This window comes from Oryctolagus cuniculus, chromosome 7 (genome assembly GCF_964237555.1).
Source record: "Oryctolagus cuniculus chromosome 7, mOryCun1.1, whole genome shotgun sequence".
Lineage (NCBI taxonomy): Eukaryota > Metazoa > Chordata > Mammalia > Lagomorpha > Leporidae > Oryctolagus > Oryctolagus cuniculus.
Genome location: NC_091438.1, coordinates 120,006,081 through 120,032,907, shown reverse-complemented (window position 1 = coordinate 120,032,907; position 26,827 = coordinate 120,006,081). Strand labels below are relative to the sequence as shown.

Genomic DNA, 26,827 nt, shown 5'->3' with positions numbered 1-26,827 from the left:
CATAGTGGGTAAAACTTCATCTGCAGTATTGGCATCCCGTATGTGTTAGGTAGGAAGTCAGAAATTGAGCCTACGTGTGTATGAGAAAGACCTGGAGACCAGCACCCACTGCGGAAGCTCCAGAAGCCCAGCATCTTACACTTTAAGGTCCCGCCCAGATCCTGATGACCTTCCAGGGGGTCCTGACCCTTCTACCTAGGCTGATAAACATCATTCCTCTAAGGGGGGCGGCACCAGCCAGGCTTCCCCTGTCTGATAACTTCAGGGGGAAAACTCAGAAAGGAATTTTTTGTATTTACATCCAGCAAGTCCTTTGTTTGGGAGGAGAAGGAGAGGGGGAGGGAAGGCAAGACCCATCCCCTTAAAAACCCAAGCCTAAATGTGAACTGTGTACTCTCTCTCAGGTCCTGTCTGGAGAGGTGCCCATCCATTATTAAGGATGTCCCTACCCTAATAAACCTTGCTGTTTTGCTTTCCATTGCTCTCTGTCTCACGCCTGAATTCTTTCTTGTGCGAAGACAAGGACCCTTTTTTCTCTGGTAACACACGGGTGCTGGTTCAAGTCCTGGCTGCACTTCTTCTCAGCTCTCTGCTATGGTCTGGGGAAGCAGAATATGGCCTAAGTGCCTGGTCCCCTGTACACACGTGGGAGACATGGAGGCCCCTGGCTCCTGGTTTCAGATCGGCCCAGCACTGGCTGTTGCAACCTTTTGGGGAGTGAACCAGCAGATGGAAGACCTTTCTCTCTGTCTTTTCCTCTCTCTGTAAAACTCTAGCTCTCAAAAAAAAAAAAAAAATCTAAAAAAAAAAAAGAAGAAAGAAAAGAAGAAGAAACAGGAGCACTATGATTATGAGGATAAAAGGAGATACTAGAGACATTGCCCATGATGGAGAAGATGGCTGAAATGAGGAGATCAAAGGAGAACAATAGGAAAGCGAGAGTCCTGTCCAGTTAGAGGGAAGATAGGTGTGCGCCTGGTTGCCACAGGAAAAGAATGCTGCCGTTTTGTTTCCAAAACTAAGGACAGAGTCATCAGAGAATCTAAGAAAGGTGTTGTCCAAACCAGGAGGGAGTTTTTCTGTTGAGAGGCAAACAGAAACTGACAGGAGCGGCTTGATAATAATCATAATCAGATGGGCCTTAGGCCTGTGCAGGTGTATAGGAGGGCCAGACCTATCTAGCTCTTCACATGTGGTGCTGGATGAGGCATCCTAAGGGAGGTGGGAGGTGCGACCCTCCTTAGGGAAGGCCCCTGTTGACTTCCATTACCTAGCTGGCCTGCATGGGAGGTTAGTCCTGAATACGTGGGATCTCTAAAAGCCAATCTACAGCTCTGCCTGGCTTGTTACTGACCCCGGGCTGTCCCCCAATGACCATGGTTACTTTGGAAGCTGGGCAGAGTCAAGGGTGTTTGTCAGTTTGGGGCCAACAGGGTCTGCTGTTCTGACCCAGAAGTCCTTCAACCCTCAGGGCAGTTCCCGTTCCAGTGGCCTTGCTCTTGGCAGAACTAACACCGCTGTTCAGGAGCTGGTTTCTGTCGTGACAGCTGCTTGCCGATGCCCTGACTCCTCATAAGGGAAGCAGGTGCCATCTGGGGGTGGACTGGCCTTGTTGGGGCTCCCTGATGGCAGATCACTGCGTAAAGCAGCCGTTAATTGCCCGGCTACCTACTCCTACATTGCTCCTGCTGCCTCACCCCTCTCTCCTGGTCTCTGTTAAAGTAGAACACAGGGGAAGCCTTTAGGAATGTCAGCCAAGGGGGGCGCTCAATCCCAGCCCTAATCTTTGGGGGCCTGAGCTAGAAATCTGTGGTCACAGGCATGTTCTGACAACATTCTTCCTGTTAGATAAGACAATGCCCATGAGGAGAGCTATGTCTGTCTGTTAGGTAGGGAGTCAGAAATTAGCCTGTGTGTGAATGAAGGGCCTGAGGAAATTGACATCTACAGCAGTCCAGCATCCGCATTTCAAAGTCACCCTGATAGCCTTCCAGAGGCAGCCCAGTATCTGCACTTCAAAGTCCTGCCCAGACCCTGATGACCTTCCCGGTGGTCCCACCCCTTCTACCTGGCCTGATAAACATCCTTCCTCTAAGGCTCTAAGGTTGGCACCCTAGAGAGAAGCCCTCTGGCCAAGCCAGCTAGGCTTCCTCTGTCTGACAACTTCAGTGGGAAGGAATTTTTTCCTATTTACACCCAACAAGTCTTGTTCTGGAGAAGGAGAGGGGGAGAGAAAATGTGAGAAGGCAAGACCCATCCACTTAAAAACCCCAGCCTAAATGTAACCTAGGTGCTCTCTCAGGTTCTGTCTGGAGGGGTGCCCATCCATTCTTGTGGATATCCCTACCCTGATAAACTTTGCTGCTTTGCTTTCCACTGCTCTTTGTCTTACACCCTCACTTCCATGGAAGATCAAACATGAAGACCACCTTATGCAAACTGTCTTCTGTAAGGCCTAAAGATCAAACTGTACTTCCTGATGGAGAGCCCATCTTGAAGAGAATAGAGGAGAAATGAGGGAACAAGTCAAGCCTCCCAGATTGCTTAATATCAAGTGAAAACTTAGTAAACAATTTCAACTGTCAAATAACGTATAAAAACATTTACTAAAATGTCTAATGCCTTATATAAATCTTAAGAGTACAGGCAGTCAGAAATATTTCTTGAATATCTAACACAAGTATAAGCCAAATAAAACAGAGCTGTTAGTAAAGTTTCCTGTGTAAACATACAATTGTACACACGTATAATATATTACAGGAGAGAACAACAAAACAGCCTCAGTTTCTAGCAAAGAGATTTGTCCCCACTGTGTACGGCAGGGGAAAAGACAGAAGAAGGAAGGCCTGGAGCATTCTTTGGATTGAAGTTGCTCAGGAGGTTTTTTTGTTTTGTTTTGTTTTGTTTTGCTAGCTCTGCCAAATATATTACTGGAGATGCCTGGAACAGAGATTTTGTCTTTGTGTGAGAGAGAATTGAGATGTGAGACAGAGTGGCAATAGAGACTGGAAGCTTCGGGATCCGCAGGAGAGAAGGCCCACACTTCCAGGAATGGAGAGTCCCTACCCTCCGGAACAAAAGTTCTTGTCAAGGTCCCCGAGGGCACCTAAAGGTCAACCAATGAGGATCAGACACGCCTCAACCTTTAACCCCCATGCCCTGCCCTGTGTCTATAAAAGGAGCCCGCCCACCCTCTGACACGTGACTTCCCCGGCCCCCACCCTCTTGGGACAGGAACCTGGTTTTGGGAGCAGAATCCCAATAAAAGCCTGTAAATTGATTCATCTGGCTGGGCAGATATGTTACGTGCCAGACACCTTGCAGAGATGTGACTCCATTATATTAGGTTCAAGGATTTTAGTGTTCGTAGAAGAAGAGGTGATTTTATTTTAGTGAAGACAGAATGGGGAATAGAGGGGGAGTATGGACTGAGCTCCCTGGAACAGAGGGCGAAGGTAGGGGGTGTTGAAGTCAGGCTTCCTTGCATCTGAACCGCAGGCGGTCTTTTCTGGAGCTGCTTGACCCTGGTAAGGAGGGCAGGAAGGTGCATTGTCTTAGGAGTTTGGAATGTCCCAGGTGCTGGGCTTTCCAGAGCAATGGACATTCTGCTAGCCTTTACATTATCTCTCCACACCCAGGAGGAGAGAGGCAGTTTCGGCTGCAGGTGAGTGGGGGTTGGAGGGACAGGGTGAGTAGAGGGTCTTGGTCCAGAGGCTGCAGCACCCCTGAGGGAAGAGCAAGAGTGGAAGAAGGGAAGTCACCCAAGTCTTTCTCCTGCTGGAGGGCTTGGAGTGAGGAAAGCTGACCTTGAGGAGGACAAAGGCTTAGGGGAATCAGCTGGGTCAGCCAGAGGGGAAATACCAGAGGGAGGATCAGGAGGGCCTGGGGCGAGTGGGGCAGGGCCGGTCTGCTGGGCCAGGGCCTGCAGAGGGAAGAGGAGGCTGGAGAGGTGGGAATGCAGTGAGTGTAGGGCTGTGTGTTCCTGAGAGGCTGGCTTCTCAGATGAGGAAGTGTAGAGTCAGAATCAAAATGGAGTGAGTGTGGCTTAACGCTAATTGCAGACCTCTTGCTTCTGTACATATTAGCTTTGCTTGCTAACGGCTAAGGGTGGATCTTGTGAAACTATGTGGGCCCAAATTCCCAGGAACTAGGTTGACCGAAATGTGTCCTTCACTGTTTCCTTACAACCATATCATGGATCTGTTGTTGGGTTTGTTATTGTTAACTGTTATCTTACAATCATATTTTGTTTTATTTTATTTTATTGTTCACTGCATACCAGGTTGCCTCACCTCTCATTTGCCTCCAATTTTCAATAAAATTCATGTGTCCACTGGTTTTTGTAATATTCCATTTTAGCTGACTAGTGGATGCAACAGGAGAAGAGAGAGGTGGGGAAGTAGAAGATTCAAGGGGAGGAGCCAAACTTTCCTCTATGAGAACCGGAGTGTGGAAAGCTGACCCTGGAGGAGGAAAATGGCTTGGAAGGAGAGGCAGAGAAAGAGAGGTTTTCCATCTGCTGGTTCACTCCCCAACTGACCACAATGGCTGGAGCTGCGCTGATCTGAAGTCAGGAGCTAGGAGCTTCCTCAGGTGTGTAGGGTATGAAGTCAGATATGAGCTTATGTGTGTGTGACAAAGGCCTAAGGAGTTGACATCTAGGTCCAGCATATGCATCTCGAAGTCATCCAGATAACCTTCCAGGTGCAGCCCAGTATCTGCACTTGAAACATCCTGCCCTGCCCCTTCTACCTGATAACCTTCCAGGTGGGGTCCTGCCCCTTCTGCCTGATATCCTTCCAGGTGCAGCCCAAACATCCTACCGGTCTTCCAGGGGGTCCTGCCCATCCTTCCTCTAACTGGAGCAATGCAGCCAGGCTTCCTCCTGTCTGATAACTTCAGGGGGAAAACTCAGATAGGAATTTTTCGTATTTACATACAAAAAGTCCTTTGTTCCAGGAGGAGCAGAAGTGGGGAGGCAAGACCGATCCCCTTAAAACCACACACACACACACACACACACACACACACCGTCCTCAACCAGACTGTGCGCTCAGCCCTCTGCCTCTCTGCTGAGCCGTCCGCGTGGCCTGGCCAGGTGTATTCTCTCCACTCAACCATGTAACCTCGCTCTCCCCTGGTCTGAGCAACTGGGCAGTCTCTCTCAGGTTCTGTCTGGAGAGGTACCCATCTGTCCTTACGGATGTCCCTGCCCTAATAAACCTTGCTATTTGCTTTCCACTTACTACTCCGTCTCACACCTGAATTCTTTTCTTGTGTGAAGAAAAGAACCCTTGCATTCTCCAGTAACACCCCCATATCAGCAATAAGTAGCCAGACAGAAACTGGCGTCTCGTCTCCTTGTCTTTTTTTAAAGATTTATTTATTTATTTATTTATTTGAAAGTCAGAGTTACACAGAGGAAGGGGAGGCAGAGAAAGAGGAGAGAGAGAGAGAGAGAGAAAGGTCTTCCATCCCTGGTTCACTCCCCAGTTGGCTGCAACCCATCTGAATCCAGGAGCCAAGAGCTTCCTCCAGGTGTCCCACGTGGGTGCAGGGGCAAGGACATGGGCCATCTTCTACTGCTTTCCCAAGTGCAATAGCAGGGAGCTGCATGGGAAGTAGAGCAGCCAGGACTCAAACCCACGCCCATATGGGATGCCAGCACTGCAGGTATCGGCTATACCCACTGTTATATCTTAATGTTAGCCGTCGCAAAGCACACAGGACACCGGAGTAAGGGGAAGGGTTTATTGGGGAACAACCTACAGACCGGAGTGAAGGGACGGCGAAGGAAAGAGAGTATAAGAGAGAAACAGAGAGGAGAGGAGCTAGCAAGGGGAGAAGATAGAGCAGAAAAGAGGAGAGAGGAGAGCAGAGCCAAGAGCCCAGAGGAGGAGGCTAGAGAGAGGAACCGAGAGAGAGCAGGAGAGAAGGACCGAGAAAGCACTTGTTCAGGAACAGGCCCTTTTAAAACTTTGCCTGAGGGCGGGCAGGGAAGCAGGAGCAGCCAATCCCATTAGGATGGGGGTGGAGCCTGGCTCAGGTGGCTGGGCCATTCGGCTACCTGGCTACAACTGCGCCAGTTTCCTCACACCCACTACACCACAGCACCAGCCCCACATCCTATTGTCTTTACACCCCACCCCTGCATTCTTCCTCAGGTTCCCAGGCCCAGCAGCTCCTTAAAAGTCAAGTATGGAGGAATTTATCTCTGCCTGCTGCTCCCTACCCCCACCCCTAGCCCACCTAAGATATAAAGAGGCCTGGCCCCTGGGGTCAAGGCCCTCTGCCCTCTGTGTCCAGTCGTGTACCCTGGCAGTTGGTCACCCACCTCTGCAGATTTCTTTTCTCTGAATAAATTTGGTCTGATTGTAGATTTGTATCCTGCCTCCTCTCTGTTCTGTGCCTCTTTTCCTAACAGAGTGCAGGCATACTAAGTGGGGACTTCAGCCACTGTGCCCAAAACCCGCCCCTGGAAACAGTTGTAACAGTCATCATTACTGGATTGGTTAAATAAATTATGGTATATCCATAAACTAAATATTATATAGCTATAAGAAAATTCTAGGAAACTCGTTAGGCACTGATATGAAAGAATTGTCCAAATCTATTGAAATATGTAAATAAAGCTAAAATTTGTTTTTACAAGAGGGTAGTAGTACTTAGGGATGCATGCGTATATTTGTCATATTTACATAAAATATTTCTGGAAGAATAAAGGAAACTGGGAGGGCTTGGAATTAGGATGGGAGGGAGAATTTTTATATTGGTTTTTGAACATTGTTTCATGTATTGAGAGTAATTAAAAATAACTAGGGGCAGGCATTTGGTGTAGTGATTAAGACTCTATGTTGGAGTGGTTAGGTTTAAATTTGGCCCAACTTCCAATCCCAGCTTCCTGCCAATGTGCACTCTGAGAGGCAGCAGGTAATGGCCCAAGTACCTGCACGTGCTGCACGTGACAGACCCACATTAAATTCCTGGCTCCTTACTTTGTCATGGCCCAGCCCCAACTCTTATAGGCATTTAGGGAGTTAAACCAGTGAATAGAAGCCCTCCCCCCCCCCCTTTTTTTTTCTCTCTCCCTCTAATCTTTGCCTTTCTGGCCAGTGTGTGGTATAGCAGGTAAAGCTGCCGCCTGTGACACTGGCATCCCATATGGGCACCAGTTCGTGTCCTGGCTGCTCCATTTCTGATCCAGCTCTCTGCTTATGGCCTAGGAAATGCAGCAGAAGGTGGCCAAATGTTTGGGCCCTTGCCACCCACATGGGTGACCCAGATGAAGCTCTGGGTTTTGGCCTGGCCCAGCCCTGGACATTGACTCCTGGCTTTGGACTGGCCATTTGCAGGAATTTTGGGAATCAACCAGTGGATGGAAGATCTCTCCTTCCCCCTCTCTCTCCCTGTTTGTCATTTTGCTTTTCAATTATAAATCAATAAAACTTTAAACAGTAAAATCACTGATGAAAATGATAAAACACAAAAAACATAGCATTACATAAATCATGGAAAATACACTGTTTACAATTCCAGAGTTGAAATAAGAAGGCAGAGTATGGCTTTGTTTGATCTTGGTTAGGAATGTGTACTTTAGCCAACCCAAATGTTTCACCATCTCTCAAACTCATCCATTTTTTAAAGAGATTTATTTTACTTATTTGAAAGACAGAATTAGAGAGATTGAGGAACAAACAGAAAGAGATCTTCCATCCGTTGGTTCATTATCCAAATGGCCATGATGGTCAGGGCCAAGCTAGGCTGAAGCCACGAACCGGAGTCACAGACGGCAGCCTAAACCGCTACATTACAGTGCCAGCCCATCAAAATTGATTTTATGGCCTGCGCCACGGCTCACTAGGCTAATCCTCCACCTTGCGGCGCAGGCACACTGGGTTCTAGTCCCGGTCGGGGCGCCGGATTCTGTCCCGGTTGCCCCTCTTCCAGGCCAGCTCTCTGCTGTGGCCCGGGAGTGCAGTGGAGGATGGCCCAAGTACTTGGGCCCTGTACCCCATGGGAGACAGCGCACCAGCCGCGGCGGCCATTGGAGGGTGAACCAACGGCAAAGAAAGACCTTTCTCCCTGTCTCTCTCTCTCACTGTCCACTTTGCCTGTCAAAAAAAATTAATTTCGTGGTTACAAATAAATATTTGTGAATAGGCCAGTTGGTAAATACAGAATCTGCAGATAATAAACATCAAGTATATTGTTAACAGAAAAACTTTAGAGCCACAAAATTTAACAGTCTGAGTAGGAGCCCGAGTTGTGGTGCAGTGGGTTAACCCAACACCTGTGATCCCGTACCGGAAAGCCAGTTGAAGTCCTGGCCCCTACAACCACAGGGGAAACCAGGATGCAGTTCCTGGTTCCTGGCTTTAGCCTGGGCCAGCCTCACCAGTGTAGTCTATTTGGGGAGTGAACCAGCACAGGGAAGATCTCTCTCCCTCACTCCCTGCCTTTCAAATAAGTAACAAACAAATAAAGCTCAAAAGAAGAAAAGATTCTTTATTAACAAAGAATAGTTTGAGGAAAAAAGGATTCATGAACGGGCAGCATTCAGTATCAGAAAGGTGCAGGGTGCTCAGCACCCCAAGGGATCTACAGGAGCCCAATGGGTTTGCCTTCCTCGGAGTGGCCTGATCAGCTGCTCCCTGGGATTGACAAGGCTTGGCTGCTTGCGCTTAGCTGAACTCTGATTACTAGGTTAAGTGATGTTTTGGTTTCTTTGCTTAGGCCAGAACTCTAGCCACCGTGACAGCGTCAGGCCATAGGCCTGCTTACTTAACGGACTGACGTATTCATAATTTCCTGTAATCTCCAGAAAATAATACGTGCCAGCCAGCGCCGTGGCTCACTAGGCTAATCCTCCGCCTTGCGGCGCCGGCACACCGGGTTCTAGTCCCGGTTGGGGCGCCGGATTCTGTCCCGGTTGCCCCTCTTCCAGGCCAGCTCTCTGCTGTGGCCAGGGAGTGCAGTGGAAGATGGCCCAAGTGCTTGGGCCCTGCACTCCATGAGACCAGGAGAAGCTCCTGGCTCCTGCCTTCGGATCAGCGCGGTGCGCCGGCCGCAGCAGCCATTGGAAGGTGAACCAACGGCAAAGGAAGACCTTTCTCTCTGTCTCTCTCTCTCACTGTCCACTCTGCCTGTCAAAATAAATAAATAAATAAAAATTAAAAAAAGAAAGAAAATAATACGTGCTGAAGAACTTCATGTTGTAAAGACGGGCCCACGGCTGGCACGGACCCTCGGGGTTTTGCTTCAGACGCTGCATCCGTGCGTGGAATCCCCCCACCCGCCGGCCGTGGCTGTCGTGCCCGGAGGTTTAAGAGGTGCGCTGACCCTGGCAACAACGCCGCGGACAGCACCCAGATACCGACACTCAACGTCCTCAGGTCGCCTCCGGCCTCAAGCGCTAGCTACCCCAGGCCCACCCTCTGTCGCTGCAAAGAACAGAAACTCCGGGTCAGTGACGAGCAGCGGCCGGGACTTCCAGGCCTTTCTAGAAGCCGAGGCTCCAGCCCCGCGCCCGCAACCTCTGGCTCTCCCTCCCCCGCTGCAGAGGAGCGCTCGCGCAGGCGCCGTCGCCCCGCCCCGCCCCGGCGCGCGCCCCTCCTCCCGCGCCGGCCCCGCCCCTCCGCGCGAGCGCCTGTGCTGCGAGCGCTCCAGTCGGTCCCAGCCGCCGGCCGCTACGCTTCGTTGCGCTGTAATCTCCGGCACTGGCCAAGCCATGTCCTCTTCCGCGCGGAAGTTGGCGCCCCTGCGCAGGGTGTTCGTGGTAGGGGTCGGCATGACCAAGGTAAACGGTGCCGCGGAGCCCGGAGGTGGGCTCCCTGCCCCTCTGGCCCGCGCGAGGCCGGGGGCACCGCGGCGACCGGGACCGGCCGGGCCGCGCCCTCGGTCGGTGCGTCCTTCTTGCCCCGGATCGCCCGGCTCTGCTTTCTGGCGTGGGCGGCAGCGGAGTGGCTACTCGAGTGGGCCGTCACGTGGGGTGTCTCTGGGGCCTGAGTGACGGCGGCCGGTGCTTTCCCCTCCTCCTTCCCTGGTGAAGGAGCCCCCGAGGTAACGCACGGCTCTCGCCTGCTTTGGTGCTGACTGGAGTCCCGCCTGGAGAACAGGCTCTGGCTTCCTAGGAGTACCCGCTGCGGCAGCCCCTCTCGGGCAGCTCCAGGTGGGGAAGCGGAGTGGGAGCAGCCCGGCGACGCGCATCCCCTGGGCAGGTGGCAAGTTTCCTGGCTCCTCAGGTGTGGGCCAGGGGATCGTCTGATCTTCTCCAGGAAGTGTCTGTGACCCCCCCCCCCTCCACTTTTCCCGTAGAGCCCTGTCCTTTGGCTTTTTTTTTTTTAAATATAAATTTTTTATAGTTTTTTTTTATTTGACAGAGTTATAGACAGTGACATATATATAAATCTTAATTTGAAAAGCAAAGTGACAGGGAGAGAGGGAAAGACCGAGATCTTCCATCTCCCGGTTCATTCCCCAAATGGCTGCAATAGGCCAGAGCAAGGGCTGGCAGAAGCTAGGAGCTAGGAACCCCAACTTGGTCTCCTGTGCGGGTGATGTGGTGGTGGTGCCCAACCACCTGAGCCATCATATGCTGCTTCCTAGGATGGTTTAGCAGGAAGCTGGATCAGAAGCAGAGTAGCAGGACTTAAACCAACCCTCCAGTATGGTATGTGGGTGTCCCAAACAGCGCCCCAACTCACTGTGAAACAATGCCTGCCCCTAGAGAGAGAGAGACAAAGAGAGACTTCCATCCCCAGCTTCATTGCCAAAATGGTGCAATAGCTGGGGCTGGGCCAAGCTGAAGCCAGGAGCCAGGAACTCCATCCAGGTCTCCCATGTGAGTGGCAGGCGTCCAAGTACTTGGGCCATCTTCTGCTGCCTTTCCAGGTACATCAGCTGGAAGCTGGGTGGGAAGCAGAAGAGCGGAGACTTGCGACGTTGGCATCCCATTTGACTGCTGGTTCTTGGGATGGAAGATCTTTGTCTCTCTTCCTTTCTCTCCATGAATCTGCCTTTAAAATAAATCTTTTAAAAAAGATTTTATTAATATAAAGAGAACAGATTTCATGTATTTCATGGGTTCAAATCTAAGGAAATAACTGTACTTCCCTCCCTCCCCCAATCATTCTCCTTCCTTTCATTTTTTCTTCATTTTTTGCAAAAAAATTAATTTCAATCTCTATAACCATGGAAATAAATCTTAAAAAAACACAAAAGTTGACTAATGGATTATAAAGCAGAAGTTGAGAGATTATCGTTCCACAGAAGAGAGGGCTTTTTAAAAAAATTTTAAAGATTTTTGTTATTTATTTGAAAGGCAGAGTTACAGAGAGGCAGAGGCAGAGAGAGAGAGAGAGAGATTATTCACTCTGCTGGTTCACTCCCCAGATAGCCACAACTGCCGGAGCTGGGCTGATCTGAAGCTAGGAGCCTGGAGCTTCTGGGTCTCCCATTTGTGTGCAGGGACCCAAGGACTTGGGCCATCTTCTACTGCTATCCTAGGCCATAGCAGAGAGCTGGATTGGAAGTGGAGCAGCCGGCACTCGAACCGGCGCCCATATGGGATGCCGGCAATGTAGGTGGCGGCTTTACCTGCTAAGCCACAGCACCAGCTCCAGAAGAGGAGGCTTCTAACAAGGGTGGACCTAACCTTTCTAATTATTATATGAATGCAGTCACATCTTTTGTTGGTTGTTGAATGCCTGATTACATGGGGTGTATAGAAAAGCAGGTTTCTTTTTTTTTTTTTTTTAATAAAGATTTTATTTATTTATTTGAGATGTAGAGTCACAGTGAGAGAGAGAAAGAGAGATGTCCTCCCTCCGTTAGTTCACTCCCCAGATGGCCACAACAGCCGGAGCTGTGCCGATCCGAAGCCAGGAGCCAGGTGTTTCCTCCTGGTCTCCCACATGGGTTCAGGGGCCCAAGCACCCAGGCCATCCTCCACTGTTCTCCCAGGCTATAGCGGAGAGCTGGACTGGAAGAGGGGCAACCAGGACTAGAACCGGTGCCCATATGGGATGCCAGCGCCGCAGGCAGAGGATTAACCCACTGCACCATGGAGCAAGCCCCTCTTTTTAAAGATTTAAAAATATTTAAAGCTGGCATTGTGGCATAGTAGGTAAAGACGCTGCCTGTGATGCCAGGATCTCATATGGGTGCCAGTTTTTCCCAGCTGCTCCACTTCTGATCCAGCTTCCTGCTAATGGCATGGGGAAAAGCAGCAGAAGATGGCCCAAGTGCTTGGGCCCCTGCTGCTCACGTGGGCAGGTCTCTCTGATCACCTTGACTACCTGTGATGACTATAAGACTTCCTGAGAAACCCTTATTTATTTATTTTAAAAAATTACCTGAAAGAACTACAGTAAAAGAGGGAGAGAGAAGGAGATCTTCACCCACTGGTTTACTCCCCAAATGGCTACAACAACCAGGGCTGGGCCAGACTCAAGCCGTGAGCCTGGAGCTCCATCCAGGTTTCCTATGTGGGTAGCAGGAGCCCAGTACCTGGGCCTTCTTCTGCCTTCCCAGGCTCATTGGCAGGAAGCTGGATTATAATCGTGGAGAGGCTCTGATACGGAATGTTGGTGTCTTAGTTCTTGGCTTAACCCACTGCTCTACAACTTCAACCTTGGTTTAAAGTTTTTGTTCTTTCTTTGAAAGGCAGAGTGAGAAAGAGAGAAGCAACTTTCAACTGCTGGTTTACCTCAAATGCCTGCAGTAGTCAGGGCTGTGCCAGGCCAAAGGCAGGACCCAAGAGCTCCATCCTGGTCCCCCACATCGGTGGCAGGAACCCATACACTTGAGCCATCTTCACTCTCTCATAGGCACTTAGCTGAAAGTGCTCCTATATGGGACCAAGTGCTCTTATATGGGATGCTGCTGTCGCAAGCCATGGCTTTATCCCCTGTGTCACAGAAGTAACTGGGCAGTTCAAGGGGAGAGGGAGGGAGTTCGGAGGGGAGCAGGCAGGCTCAGTAGATTCACCCTTTCAAATAAATACATCTTTTAAAAATTATTTTTTACAGCAGCTTTAGGTTTGTAAAACTGAGCACAGGGTACAGAGATTTCCCATGTATTTCCTGTCCTCTTCCCAACTCACACTTTACTATCAACGGACAGTAGGGTAGTCCATTTGTTACAATCTGTTGACCCATGTTGACATGGAATTATCACGGAAGTCCTTAGTTTACAAGAGGGTTTACTCTTGATGCTGTACATACACATTGTTCCAATGTGTGGCAGCATATGCCCACCACGATCCTGTCACGCAGAGTGCCTCTTATACTCCAGCTGGTCTTCCCTCCTTCTCCTTCATGTCTGGCAACCACTGATCTTTTCACTGTCTCCGTAGTCTTATCTTTTCCAGAATGTCATAGGGTTGTGTTGTACGGCGTACTAGTCTCCTAGCTGGATTTATTTGAAGTTCTTACCTCTGCATGCCAGAAGAATTCAAATCAAGACATAAAGTGCAAGACTAGAACTAGGGTTCATTTAGAGATTAGAGAGAAAGTGCACCCTCAAAAGTGAATTTGGGGGCCTGGCGTTGTGGCACAGCGCGTTAAGCTGCAGCCTGCATCCTTGGCATTCCATAATTGGAGTGCCGGTTTGAGTCCTGGATGTTACACTTCCAGTCCAGCTCCTGCTGGGAAAGCAGTGGAAGGTGGCCCCAGTGGTTGGACCTCTGCCATTCATGTGGGACCTGGAGGGACTTACAGGCTTCTGGCTTTTGCCTGGACTAGCTCTGGTCATTGCAAACATTTAGGCAGTAAACCAGTCGATGGAAGTTCTCTTTCTGTCTCTCCCTCTCTTTTCTTGAAGATTTATTTATTTTGTTGAGAGGTAGAGTTACAGACACAGAGAGGGAGAGACAGAGAGAAAGGTCTACCATTTGCTGAGTCACTCCCCAAATGACTGCAATGGCTGGAGCTGGGCTGATCTGAAGCCAGGAGCCAGGAGTTTCGTTCAGGTCTCCCCACAGGTGCAGGGCCCCAAGCACTTGGGCAATCTTCCACTGCTTTCCCAGGCTATGGCAGAGAGCTGTTTTGGAAGAGGAGTGGCCAGGATATGAACTGGTGCCTGTATGGGATGCCAGTGCCACAGGCAGAGGCTTAGCCCACAGCATTGAACCCCAACCTCCATCTTTTCTCATTTTGCCTTTCATATAAATAAAATAAATCTTTGCAAAAAGAAGTGAATGCAGGCAGATCTATGAAGAAAATCACCTGCACCCAGTTCGGTAGCCCCCTTAATTGGTTAGGGGTTGGTACCCTAATTTTTTTTAAAGATTTATTTTATTTATTTGAAAGACAGAGTTGCAGAGAGAGGTAGAGACAGAGAGGTCTTCCATCTGCTGGTTCACTCCCCAGATGGCTGGAATGGCCGATGCTGAGCTGATCTGAAGCCAGGAGCCAGGAGCTTCTTCTGGTCTCCAATGCGGATGCAGGGGCCCAAGGACTTGGGCCACCTTCTACTGCTATCCCAGGCCATAGTGGAGAGCTGTATCAGAAGAGGAGCAGCCGGGTCTCGAACCGGCGCCCATATGGGATGCCGGCTTTTCAGGGCTTTAACCCACTACAACGCTGGCCCCATAGGTACCCTAATTGAAAACACAAATGGAAGAGAATTTGGGTAGGGGTTAGTGCACGTGATCATCTCTGGGAAAGTTTTATGATTTCTTCATGTGGAGTCCAGCATACACATGGTCATCATGACATGTTCATGGTGGGGGAGGGTTTGGGTGCATCATGGGAAAGGAGTGTGTTGAATTGGCATGAAAGGGGGTGGAGTTTTTTTTTTTTTTTTTTTTTTTTAAAGCAGTGCTGGGCTGAAAAGTCCTCCATGTCTTTTTTTCTCCCTCCCTTCCTCCCTCCCTCCCTCCCTCTCTCTTTCTCTCTCTCTCTTTCTCTCTCTCTCTTTTGTCCTTTCCTTTTTTTTTTAAAGATATGTTTGTTTATTTAAAAGGCAGAGAGAGGGAGAGAGAGATTTTTCATCACCCAGATGGCTGCAGTAGCTGGAGACAGAAACCAGGAACTCCATCAGTCTCCTACATGGGTGACAGTGGGCTAAAGCATGTGGGCCATCTGCTGCTTTCCCAGGTGCATTAGCAGGGAACTGGATTAGAAGTGGAGCAGCTGGAACTCATTAAATTAGTAGTTAAATAAGTTAACTACTAGTTTAAAATAATTATTTTTGTGCAAAACAATTTTGAAATCCATGCAGTTTGCACAATATGCATATTTCATGAACTTTTTGAAAACCTCTTATAGTAATACCTCCTTGTTGTTTTATTATAGTCTTTTTAAAAAATCCCACCTTCTTCAGGATAAAGCCCAGACTCAAGGCAGGCCATGTAAAGTCCTTTGTGAGTTCAGCGTGGTCCCAAAGGCAGAGACATGTTATTTATTATTCGAGGAACACGACAGGTGCCCGGTGTGTTCTAGTGTGAGTGAGTGGATTGGTGGATGGCTTTCTGTGACGCAATGTTATGAAAAAATACTTGTTATTATCTTGTATGTTCTAGTTCGTGAAGCCTGGAACTGAGGATGCAAGAGACTACCCTGACATGGCAAAAGAAGCAGGTAATATAGCACACTTAGCTCTCGAACGGCCATAGTTTATCGTGTGGACTGGCCTAACTCCACGGCTAGAGTGACCTTGCAAGCCCAGAAGGAAGCTTGATCACAGGAGGAGAACCTGTTGGGGGAAGTGCTGGGTGGCTCCCTAGAAAAGAGAAAGGGGAGGCAGCGAGGGCATCCTGAGCTGTTACCTAGCCGGAGCAGACAATGGCTTATGGTTTTATGTGCTACCCAGCTGTTTACAGTGATGGTAAAGGGAGCTGTAGGAAAGGTAGCTTTGTTATGAGAGAGAACTTGATTCTGGTGTGTGTTCTCCTCCAGAGTCAGAGCAAGTTTAGTGTCTTCTTTGAAAAGGGGTAATCCCATTTGGAGTGTATTAAATATGTATGTGATGGTTTTCCTGTGGCTCTACTGAGCCGACTTGGAATTCTTTCTCATCACTAGTCCACCCCATGACTGCAGGAGGTGATGCAGTTTGTTATTGTTTATCCTAGTGAGTGTTAGTGCTGTAAGCAAAGGACTTGGGTGAGCACTGGTGAGCTGCAGTTCAGGGAGAGAAGGATCCACAGGGGCGTGGGTCCTGGTTCTCAAAAGCATCTGGCGTTCTTTAGAGACACATACTTGACATGGTGCCATGACCTGTGGGTCTGAGTTCCACCAGAGGGAGCTCCTTCCATGGGTCTCTTTCTGGGTAGTACCTTTCCATGTTTGTGTCTGTCTCTTTTTAATTTTTTAAAAAATATTTTATTAATTTGAAAGCCCAAGAGAGGGAGAGGCTGATCTTCCTGTCTGCAGGTTCACTTCCCCATGTGGCCACAATGGCCAGGATTGAGCTGAACTGAAGCCAGGAGCTAGGAGCCAGGAGCTTCATCCAGGTCTCAGATGCGTAGCAGAGGCCTAAGCACTTGGGCCATCCTCCACTGCCTTTCCCAGGCCTTCAGCAGGGAGTCGGATGGGAAGTGGAGCAGCTGGGACATGAACTGGCCCCTCTCTTTAATTAAAAAAAATATTTATTTGAAATGTACACAGAGAGAGAGTGTTTCCATCTCCTGTTCACTTGACAAATGCCCAAAACAGCTGGGTCTGTGCCAGACTGAAGCCAGGAGCCAGGAGCTCCGTGCGGGTGGCAGGGACCCTGTGCATTAGCAGGAAGCTGGAAGTGAACCTAGGCCTTCTGTTATGGGATGCAGGCGTCCGAAGCAGCAGCTTAACCTCCTGCACAGCACCATCCTAGACAGGATCATTTCTTGTTCTTGGCTTTGTAAGAAGAGCACATTACTGCGTGTATCCCCCCCACTGCCATGACATTCTATCTAATTGTGTCAAGTGTCAAAGAGAAGATATGGAGGAGTGGTGCAGTAATTGAGAGGAGAAACAGTTGCTTCTAAGAGTAGAGATCTGAGCTGCTTTGATGAAGGATTTGTCATTCAAATTGAACATACTGTAGTGAGGTAGATTTACTCCTAGACAACTAACTCTCAATTTTTAACTACCTGGAGCAGATACTGAAAGTACTTTTTAATGAAGCCCTTTTCTTTTTATAGGCCAGAAGGCTTTAGCTGATGCACAGATTCCTTACTCAGCGGTGGAGCAAGCTTGTATTGGCTATGTTTATGGTATGTAGTAAACTGTATATTGTAAAAGTTGTCCATCTAAATCTAGCAGCCATTATATAAACCATGCAGAGATATTCATGAATTTATTTTGACTGTCACAAAAGTTTATTTAATAAAAAGCTTAATATGAAAGTGTCTGAGGCCGGCGCCGTGGCTCACTAGGCTAATCCTCTGCCTTGCAGCGCCGGCACACCGGTTCTAGTCCCGGTCGGGGCGCCGGATTCTGTCCCGGTTGCCCCTCTTCCAGGCCAGCTCTCTGCTGTGGCCAGGGAGTGCAGTGGAGGATGGCCCAAGTACTTGGGCCCTGCACCCCATGGGAGACCAGGAGAAGCACCTGGCTCCTGCCTTCGGATCAGTGCGGTGCGCTGGCCGCGGCGGCCATTGGAGGGTGAACCAACGGCAAAGGAAGACCTTTCTCTCTGTCTCTCTCTCTCACTGTCCACTCTGCCTGTCAAAAAAGAAAAAAAAAGTTATAAAGAACTTTCTTGCTTGTATTTTTTAATGATGGCATTGTATTCTACTAAATAAATGTATCATAATTTATTTAATCCATTCTCTTTTAATGGATATGTAGTCTTTATAGCATCTAAAATATTTTATTGCCAGTAATAATTAAATGTATTCATGATTTGATATACATTGTGTAATGATTACCACAATCAAATAAATTAGTGCATCTGTCAGTACCCATGTTGTACGTTAGACTCCCAGAACTTGCTTACCTTTTTTTTTTTTTTTTTAAAATCTATTTATTTATTTCAAAGGCAGCATTACAGAGAGGCAGAGACGGGGGGTGGGGGTGGGGGGAGGGGCTTCCATCTGCTGGGTCACTCTCCGAATGGCTGCAACAGCCAGAGCTGGGTTGATCTGAATCTGGAATCTGGAGCTTCTTCTGGGTCTCCCACGTGGGTGCAGGGGCCCAAGCACTTAGGCCATTTTCCTCTGCTTTCCCAGGCACATTAACTGGGAGCTGGATTGGAAATGGAGCAGCTAGGACCTGAACTGGTGCCCATAAAGGATGCTGGCACTGTAGGTAGCAGCCTTATCCACTGTGCCACAGCACCGGCCCCCTGTTTTTGGATATTTTAAGTTATTTCTAATTTCTGCTTATTGTAAAAATACTACTTTATGGTAGTATCCTGGTATTATTGTGATGAATCTTTGTGCATGTCCATAATTTATTTCCTTGAGGTCTCAAGATAGAAAGTGAATTATAGAATGGAAAGCTACTGGGTCATAGCAGAGTGTGTGTATTGAAAGAAAATCTGGTGCCTTCTTGTTTGTGCTGGGGACTCTGCCTTCAGATGTCCCCATCATCATGCTTTGGCATGTCTGCCTTGGAGGTTGCATTGCTTGGGACAAGATGTCACATGTGTACTCTACATGGATCACATTTTTCTGGGGTGTCTTAGCAAACAGAATTAAAATTTTTTTATTTTTTAATTTTTTTTGACAGGCAGAGTGGACAGTGAGAGAGAGAGACAGAGAGAAAGGTCTTCCTTTTTCCATTTGTTCACCCCCCAATGGCTGCTACGGCTGGTGCGGTGCTCTGTGGCCGCTGATCTGAAGCCAGGAGCCAGGTGCTTTTCCTGGTCTCCCATGCGGGTGCAAGGCCCAAGGACTTGGGCCATCCTCCACTGTACTCCTGGACCACAGCAGAGAGGTGGACTGGAAGAGGAGCAACAGGGACAGAATCGGGCGCCCTGACCGGGACTAGAACCTGGGGTGCCAACGCCACAGGTGGAGGATTAGCCTATTGAGCCGTGGTGCCGGCCAAAAAAATTTTTTTAAAAAAACTATTTATTTGAGAGACAGAGAGACACACACACTCACACACACACACACACACATTTTCCATCCTCTGGTTCACTCCCTAGATGGCTGCAATAGATGGGGCTGTGCTTGGGCCATCTTCTGATGCTTTTCTCAGGCCATTAGCATGGAGCTGGATCAGAAGTGGAGCATCTGGGACACAAACCAGCACCCATATGGGATGTTGGTGTCTCAGGGAATGGCTTTACCTGCTACTCTACAGTGCCTGCCCATCATTGTTAATGAAATATTGCTTCCTCTATCATGTAGCCCTTTCCAGATTGAATTGTTTGCTAACATCTGATCATTTCTGTAATTTCTTGCCTCTGTATTATGTAGAAAAGTGCACATATTTAGTTTGAGAATTCTATGTGCTTGTAGAATCATGATGCCTAGTGCTAAAACTCAGTAAGATGTCAGTAGTGGGTTTACTGTTCTGCCTACACTGGATGCCAGGCAAAAGCATAATATTGGAAAAAATATAATGTAGTATTCTGCATCATACCTCCATAATTCCCCTGTTGCGGATATTACAGTTTTTATTTGTTTCCCGATGCAGGTGATTCTACTTGTGGACAGAGAGCTGTCTATCACAGTTTAGGATTGACTGGAATTCCTATAATTAATGTCAACAATAACTGTTCAACTGGTTCTACTGCGTTGTTTATGGGCCGGCAGCTGATTCAGGGTGGTGAGTGGTTATTTGTCTAGTGTACTTGAGTAGATGTGGGAGTATTGCTCCTTACAAATTTTTTCTTTAGACGTCCATTAGAGGGATTGCTTTATAATGTATTTCTTGGAGAAAAAAAAAGATGGAGATATAACTTGAGTTATAAAATTTAAAATTATACCATTCAGTGTTTTTCTAATATATTCACAGTTGTGCAGCTGTTACCACTGTATAATTTTAAACATTTTATCACCCCAGAGAGAAACTCTGGAACTAGCTGTTCCCCATGTACTTTCTGTCTCTGTGGATTCACCTGTTCTGAACATTTATGCAAATGGAATAATAGAACTTATTACTGGTGCTTTATACAGGTTGAGTATCCCTAATCAAAAATCCAAAATCCAGAGTAATCCAAAATCTGAAATACTCCAAAATCTGAAACTTTTTGAATGAATTTTTGCATTGGGCATGCTTAACTGGCAAAATCTGTGCAGATATTTCCTGCAATCTACATAGTGTCTTGTGGCTGCTTTTACTTAGCATAATGTTTTCACAGTTTATGTTGCAGCACACATCAGTACTTCATTCTTTTTTTGTGGCCAAATAATATTCTGTTGTATTCATATACCACATTTTATCTGTTGCTCAATTGATGACATTGTTATTTCTGCTATCTAGTTATCATGAATAAAACACTATAAATATATACTCCCCAAATGCCTGCTATAGCTGGGGCTGGGCCAGCCAAAGCCAGGGGGCCTAGAATTCAGTCAGGGTGTACCACATGGGTGGCAGGGACCCAGGTACTTAAGTATCACCTGCTGCCCACGAGGGTATCCATTAGCAGAAAACTGATTGCAGGCCAAGCTGAGACTCGGACCCAGCACTCTAATATGGGATATGGGTGTCCCACATGCACCTTTTTTTTCTTTTTCAGATTTATTTTTTTAAAGATTTATTTGAATGTTAGAGTACACAGAGAGAGAAGGAGAGGCAGAGAGAGAGAGAGAGAGGAGAGAGGGAGGGAGGGAGGGGCCTTCCACCCACTGGTTCACTCCCCAATTGGCCACAACGGCTAGAGCTGGACCAATCTGAAGCCAGGAGCCAGGAGCTTCTTCTGGGTCTCCCACACGGATTCAGGGGCCCAAGTACTTGGGCCATCTTTCACTGCTTTCCTAGGCCATAGCAGAAAGCTGGCAATCACAGGTTTTATTAGAACATTGAGCTCTAAGGGAGGAATTAAACACCATCTTGATTTTTTATTTTATACAGATGGATATAAGAATTTTCTCTTAATTTTTTATTTTGTAGGATTATAATATGTGTGTTGACATACTTGAGGTATATAATAGTATTTTGTTGAGTGAAAATCTGAATTTTCAAAATAATTGCATTTTTCTTTAAGGTATGGCAGAGTGTGTCTTGGCCCTTGGGTTTGAGAAGATGGAGAGGGGATCCCTTGGAGCGAAAGTGAGTCTCATTTGCTGTTACTTTTGTTGTTATAATGCTTTGGAAAGACTTGACCCATCTGTCCGTGGTGAATGGGGCCTGCTAATAAGCAACAGAAAGCATGGTTTAGCAGAGGTATTGGATGAGCTGATGTAATCCAGAAGTGAAAGAGGACACTGTGTATGTACACATAGATGTTGCTATTTTAGCTCCATAAAGAATCTTTTTTTTTTGACAGGCAGAATGGACAGTGAGAGAGAGAGACAGAGAGAAAGGTCTTCCTTTTGCCGTTGGTTCACCCTCCAATGGCCGCCGCCGCCGGTGCGCTGCGGCCGGCGCACCGGCTGATCCGAAGGCAGGAGCCAGGTGCTTCTCCTGGTCTCCCATGGGGTGCAGGACCCAAGAAGCACTTGGGCCATCCTCCACTGCACTCCCGGGCCACAGCAGAGAGCTGGCCTGGAAGAGGGGCAACTGGGACAGAATCCGGCACCCTGACCGGGACTAGAACCCGGTGTGCTGGCGCAACTAGGCAGAGGATTAGCTTATTGAGCCACGGCGCCGGCCTATAAAGAATCTTAGAGACAATTTAATTCAAATTTTTTATTGTACTGATTGTTGAAACCAGCGTTCAAAGAAGTCAGATGAGTGAATTTGAGGTTCATTTATCTATTTAATTTGAAGAGAGTTAAAGTGTGAGACTTCTGATTCTGGATAATGGAATGTCCAAGTTCTTAGAGCCAATTCTCCCACTGATAACAACAAAAATATTTGGATAGAATATGAAAATAAGAAATTCTGAAGCCCTAAAGGAACTAGAGAGGGAGGGAGGAAGAGGGAGACAGTGGGGAGAGAGAGAGAGAAGTGTAATTGCTAGCCGGAGGATTAACATAAGCACTGAAGCTTGTTTTGCCCTGGAAGCCCTTGCTGATCAGGGAGCTGTGAGTTGCAATGTCGGTGGTTCCCTGGAGTGAAGGGAAAATGGTCAAAGCTCAGGCCCTCCAAGGGTCAGCAGTTTAGTGCCCACTGTCCCCATTAATCTGGGACTGCATGTGGCTAAACCCCCTGTGTAGGAATGAACCACAAGTAAAATTACCCAGTGCCATGAAATTACAGGGAGAATTGCTGTGGCACTGAACAGAACGGGAGAAGGCAGAAGGAAAAAAAATCCCAGAAACATTTCTACTGAGATTCAGTAAGTCACAGGCAGGTCCTCAGGTAGAAGTAGGAGTGCTGCCAACGTTCTCATTAGCTGGGTGGTCCAGGAAGCCTCTGCCTCTAATGAAGTCTAAATCAGTTCCAGAGTGGCCTTGACCCAAGGCAGTTTTCCTGTGGAGGAAAGTACCTTCCTTCTGGTCCTGGAGGACCCTTCAAGTATAATTTCAGGACGTGGGGCCAGCGTTGTGGCTTAGTGGGTAAAGCCACCACCTGTGAATCTGGCATCCCATATGGATGCTTGTTCTTGTTTCCCTCCCTCCCTATAGCTCTGATTTTCAAACAAATAAATACATCTTTAAAAAAAAGTTTTCAGGGGCCGGCGCTGTGGCTCACTTGGTTAATCCTCCGCCTGCGGCGCCGACATCCCATATAGGCGCCGGGTTCTAGTCCCGGTTGCTCCTCTTCTGGTCCAGCTCTCTGCTGTGGCCCGGGAGGGCAGTGGAGGATGGTCTGGGTGCTTGGGCCCCTGCACCTGCGTGGATGACCAGGAAGAAGCACCTGGCTCCTGGCTTTGGATTGGCGCAGCACCGGCCGTGGTGGCCATTTAGGGAGTGAACCAACGGAGGGAGGACCTTTCTTTCTGTCTCTCTCTCATTGTCTATAACTCTACCTGTAAAAAAAAAAAAAAAAAAAAAAAAGTTCAGGTGCAAGCAAAGATAACCAAGCTTTAAAGAAACAAGGCACCATAAGTGAGAAGAAAGAGGAGACAGTAAAAGTGATCTCTGTAGACCACATCACCTGGATTATTGAACACAGATTAAGTCATGCTGACTGTGATTGAAGAAATAACAGCCTGGAAATCTCCTTATGGTACTGGAAAATGCATAAAGGGATATTACAGGCATGAAAAAAAAAAATAAAAACCCAAGTAGAATTTATAGAAAAGAAAAATGTATAAAATTCAAAGGGTAGGTTTAGAAATATTTTTTTCAAATCAATTTATTTGAGAGGCAGAGAGACGGAGACATACACATAGGGAAAAATCTAAATTTCTCTTTTATTTTTCTTGCTTTCCCTTTTTCTTTTTTTCACTATTCATTTCTTAACTTAATTTGTAACTGAATTTTTTGGGTAAGATTTTGTATTCCTTCTACCCACATGAGAGACCTGAATGAAGCTTCTGGCTTTGGCCTGGGCTGTTGTAGCCATCTGGGAGTGAACCAGTGGATGGAAGATTTTCTCTATCTCTGTCTCTGTCTCTATCTTTCTAACTCTGCCTTTCAAATAAAAAATAATAATAAAATTTAAAAACACAGTTGTGAACAGTCTGTGAGTATAACAAAGACGACAACTTGCTGTTTCTGGTTTTTTGTTTTTTTTTTTTCCTGTTTCTGTTTTGACATGTAGGTGGGTCTCTATAGTAGAGGCTCTGACTTTCCAGTCTTGCATTGTTGTTCTCTGTATTTGTTCTATGTATTTCCCTTCAGCTTACGTAGCATAACCTTTTCCTTTTTATGTATATGCTGCAAACAATGGTAATAACTTCTTTTTTAAAAAAAAATATTTATCTGAATGGCAGAGTTAGAGAGAGAGAGGCAGAGAGAGATATCTTCCATCTGTTGGTTTCACTCTTCAAATGGCTGCAGTGGCCAGGCTGGGCCAATCTGAAGCCAGGAGCCAGGAGCTTATTCTGGGTCTCCTACATGGGTGCAGGGGCCCAAGCACTTGGACCATCTACCATTGCTTTCCCAGTTGCATTAGCAGGGAGTTGAATCAGAAGTGGAGCAGCTGGGACTCGAACTGGCATCCATATGGGATGCCAATACTGCAGATGGAGGCTTTACCTGGTATGCCACAGCTCAAGCGCCAATAATTTCTTCTTACATAAGGGAGGATTATTTCACTGAACTAAAAATGATACTTGACATTGGGTATACTATTCACAACACATACACATGGCAGGTAGTAACTAGCACAGTAGCTACTGTGCTCTTTACCATGTGCTTAGGAGGCAGGTATTATGGCACAGTGGGTTAAGCTGCTTCTTGGGATGCCTGCATTCCATATTGGAGTGCCAGTTTGATTCCTGGCTATTCTGCTTCCAATCCAGCTTTCTGCTATTGAATCCTTGGAGGCAACATGTGATGACTTTAGTGTTTGGACTCTTGCCACCCACATAGGGGACTTGGATGGAGTTCTGATCTCCTGGCTTTAGCTTGGTCATTTGGGGAGTGGACCAGTGGATGGGAGATCAGTTAGCCCCCCTGACCCCCTGCCTTTCGAGTAGATGAAAAAAACATTTTTAAAAAGATGGTTAAAGCCGGCGCCGCGGCTCACTAGGCTAATCCTCCGCCTAGCGGCGCCGGCACACCAGGTTCTAGTCCCGGTCGGGGCGCCGGATTCTGTCCCGGTTGCCCCTCTTCCAGGCCAGCCCTCTGCTGTGGCCCGGGAGTGCAGTGGAGGATGGCCCAGGTGCTTGGGCCCTGCACCCCATGGGAGACCAGGAAAAGCACCTGGCTCCTGGCTCCTGCCATTGGATCAGCGTGGTGCGCCGGCCGCAGCGCGCCGGCCGCGGCGGCCATTGGAGGGTGAACCAACGGCAAAAGGAAGACCTTTCTCTCTGTCTCTCTCTCTCACTGTCCACTCTGCCTGTCAAAAAAAAAAAAAAAAAAAAGATGGTTAATACAACTGAGGACATGAGTTTTTAGTTTTACTTCATTTTTAAAAAAAGACGTATTTATTTGAAAGGCATAGTTACAGAGAAGCAGAGGCAGAGAGAGAGAGAGAGAGAGAGAGAGAGAGAGAGATATCAGTCTTCCATCCGCTGGTTCACTTCCCAAATGGCCACAACAGTCGCAGCAGGGCCAGTCCAAAGCCAGGAGACAGGAGCATCTTCCAGATCTCCCATGTGGGTGCAGGGACTCAAGGACTTGTACCATCCTCCACTGCTTTCCCAGGCACATCAGCAGAGAGCTGGATCAGAAGTAGAGCAGCTGGGACTTGAACCAGCATCCATATGGGATGCCTGCCCTGCAGGCAGTGGCTTTATCTGCTATGCCACAGTGTTATCCCCAATTTTACTTAATTTTAATTAATGTTAAGCTACCACTTTTTGGAAAACTTTTAAGTATGTTTGGAATAGCTTGGGCATGTGAATATACTTTTACAACTGAAGATTTCATGAAAACTAAGCACAGATCAAATATTTCTGATGAAAATACAGCATTCAAGTTAGGATGTGTCATAACCATAAAATACTAGATTTTGAAGGCTTGATGTGAAAAAAAAATGTAAAATGTCTCTTTTTAAAAATATTGATCACATGTTGAAATAATATTTTGGATATAATGGGTTAATAAAATATATTCAAGTTAATGCCATCTCTTCTTTTTTCTTTAGTTTGTCTGCTTCAAGATCTGTTATTCACCTGTGTGGCTTGCCAGTTATATTCTTCTTTAGGGTCCTATGGTAGCCCAGAAAGGGACTTAAGAGGCTGTTGGTCCTGTGAAGTGATGGTTCTGGATGTTGGCACTTCCTGCCAGTTGATGTATTTTGGTTAATTTTATGCTTTTTTCAGAATGGAATGTTGCTGCTCAGAATGGTCCCTGACCACTAAGTTTTTTGGTCCATCTTAACCTGTGGTTCAGTTGGTGGTCAAATCAGCAAGCTAGAGGGTTTTAAGTCAGCTTTTGGATTTCAGGAATGAAAGTCTGTGGTTGGCTGTCATTGTAAGCCTGGTCCTATCACAAATGAGCACAGGAGAAAATGAGAAGTTAGGTTTACACTGGAAGAGATTGTATAGAACAGTATATTTTTTGCCTGAGAAATCGCATTCTCTCTTTAGAGAACAAGGGTGTTCTGTTTTTAACTTCCTAGTGTGCTGTGGATGAATGCCATGTCCTCACAAATTCATGTGTTAAAAACTTACTTCCGAGTGGGATGGTGTTTTGAGACTGGGACTTTGAGGGGAAATCAGGACATGGGGATGGGTCCCTTGTTATGGGGCTAGTTCCTGTGGAAGAAGAGCACTCAAGTCTTTGCTCTGTTCTCTGTCATGTGAGGCCACAATGAATGACTGCATGCACAGTTGGAAGCAGGCCTTACCCAGAAATCAGGTGTGCTAGCATCTTGCTCTTGGATTTCCCAGTCACCAGAATTGTGAGAAATACTCATAATTATTTGTTGTTTAAGCTACCCAGCCCAGTTTGTTCTGTCATAGCAGCCCAACCTGCCTATGGCAAATGGCAAAACATTCTGTAGAGAATGATAGATGCTGGGCTTTTATCTGTATACGTATGCATAAGTATTTGAAAAGGTTTGCAGATTTTTAAATAAGGTTGACTGATTTATTTGAAAGGCAGAGTTACAGAGAGAGAGGAGAGACAGAGAAAGATCTTCCATCTGCTGGTTCACTCCTCAAATGGCCACAACATCTGGGGCTGGGCCAGGCCAGAGCCAGGAGCCAGGAGCTAGGAGTTTCATCTGGGTCTCCTACATCGGTGCAGGGGTCCAAAGACTTGGGCTGTCCTCTGCTACTCTCTCAAGTG

At 47.3% G+C, this 26,827-nt stretch overlaps 1 protein-coding gene across 1 annotated transcript in view; it reads left to right on the top strand.

Moving 5' to 3' along the window:
- Positions 1 to 9,675: 9,675 nt before the first annotated feature.
- The window catches only part of SCP2 (sterol carrier protein 2), a 100,384-nt gene continuing 83,232 nt past the window's right edge, over positions 9,676 to 26,827 (top strand). The window contains 5 exon segments of the mRNA NM_001082035.1: positions 9,676 to 9,796; positions 15,524 to 15,581; positions 17,123 to 17,194; positions 19,566 to 19,697; positions 21,082 to 21,146. Of these exon segments, the coding sequence (NP_001075504.1) occupies positions 9,728 to 9,796; positions 15,524 to 15,581; positions 17,123 to 17,194; positions 19,566 to 19,697; positions 21,082 to 21,146 (396 nt within the window). The 5' untranslated portion in view covers positions 9,676 to 9,727.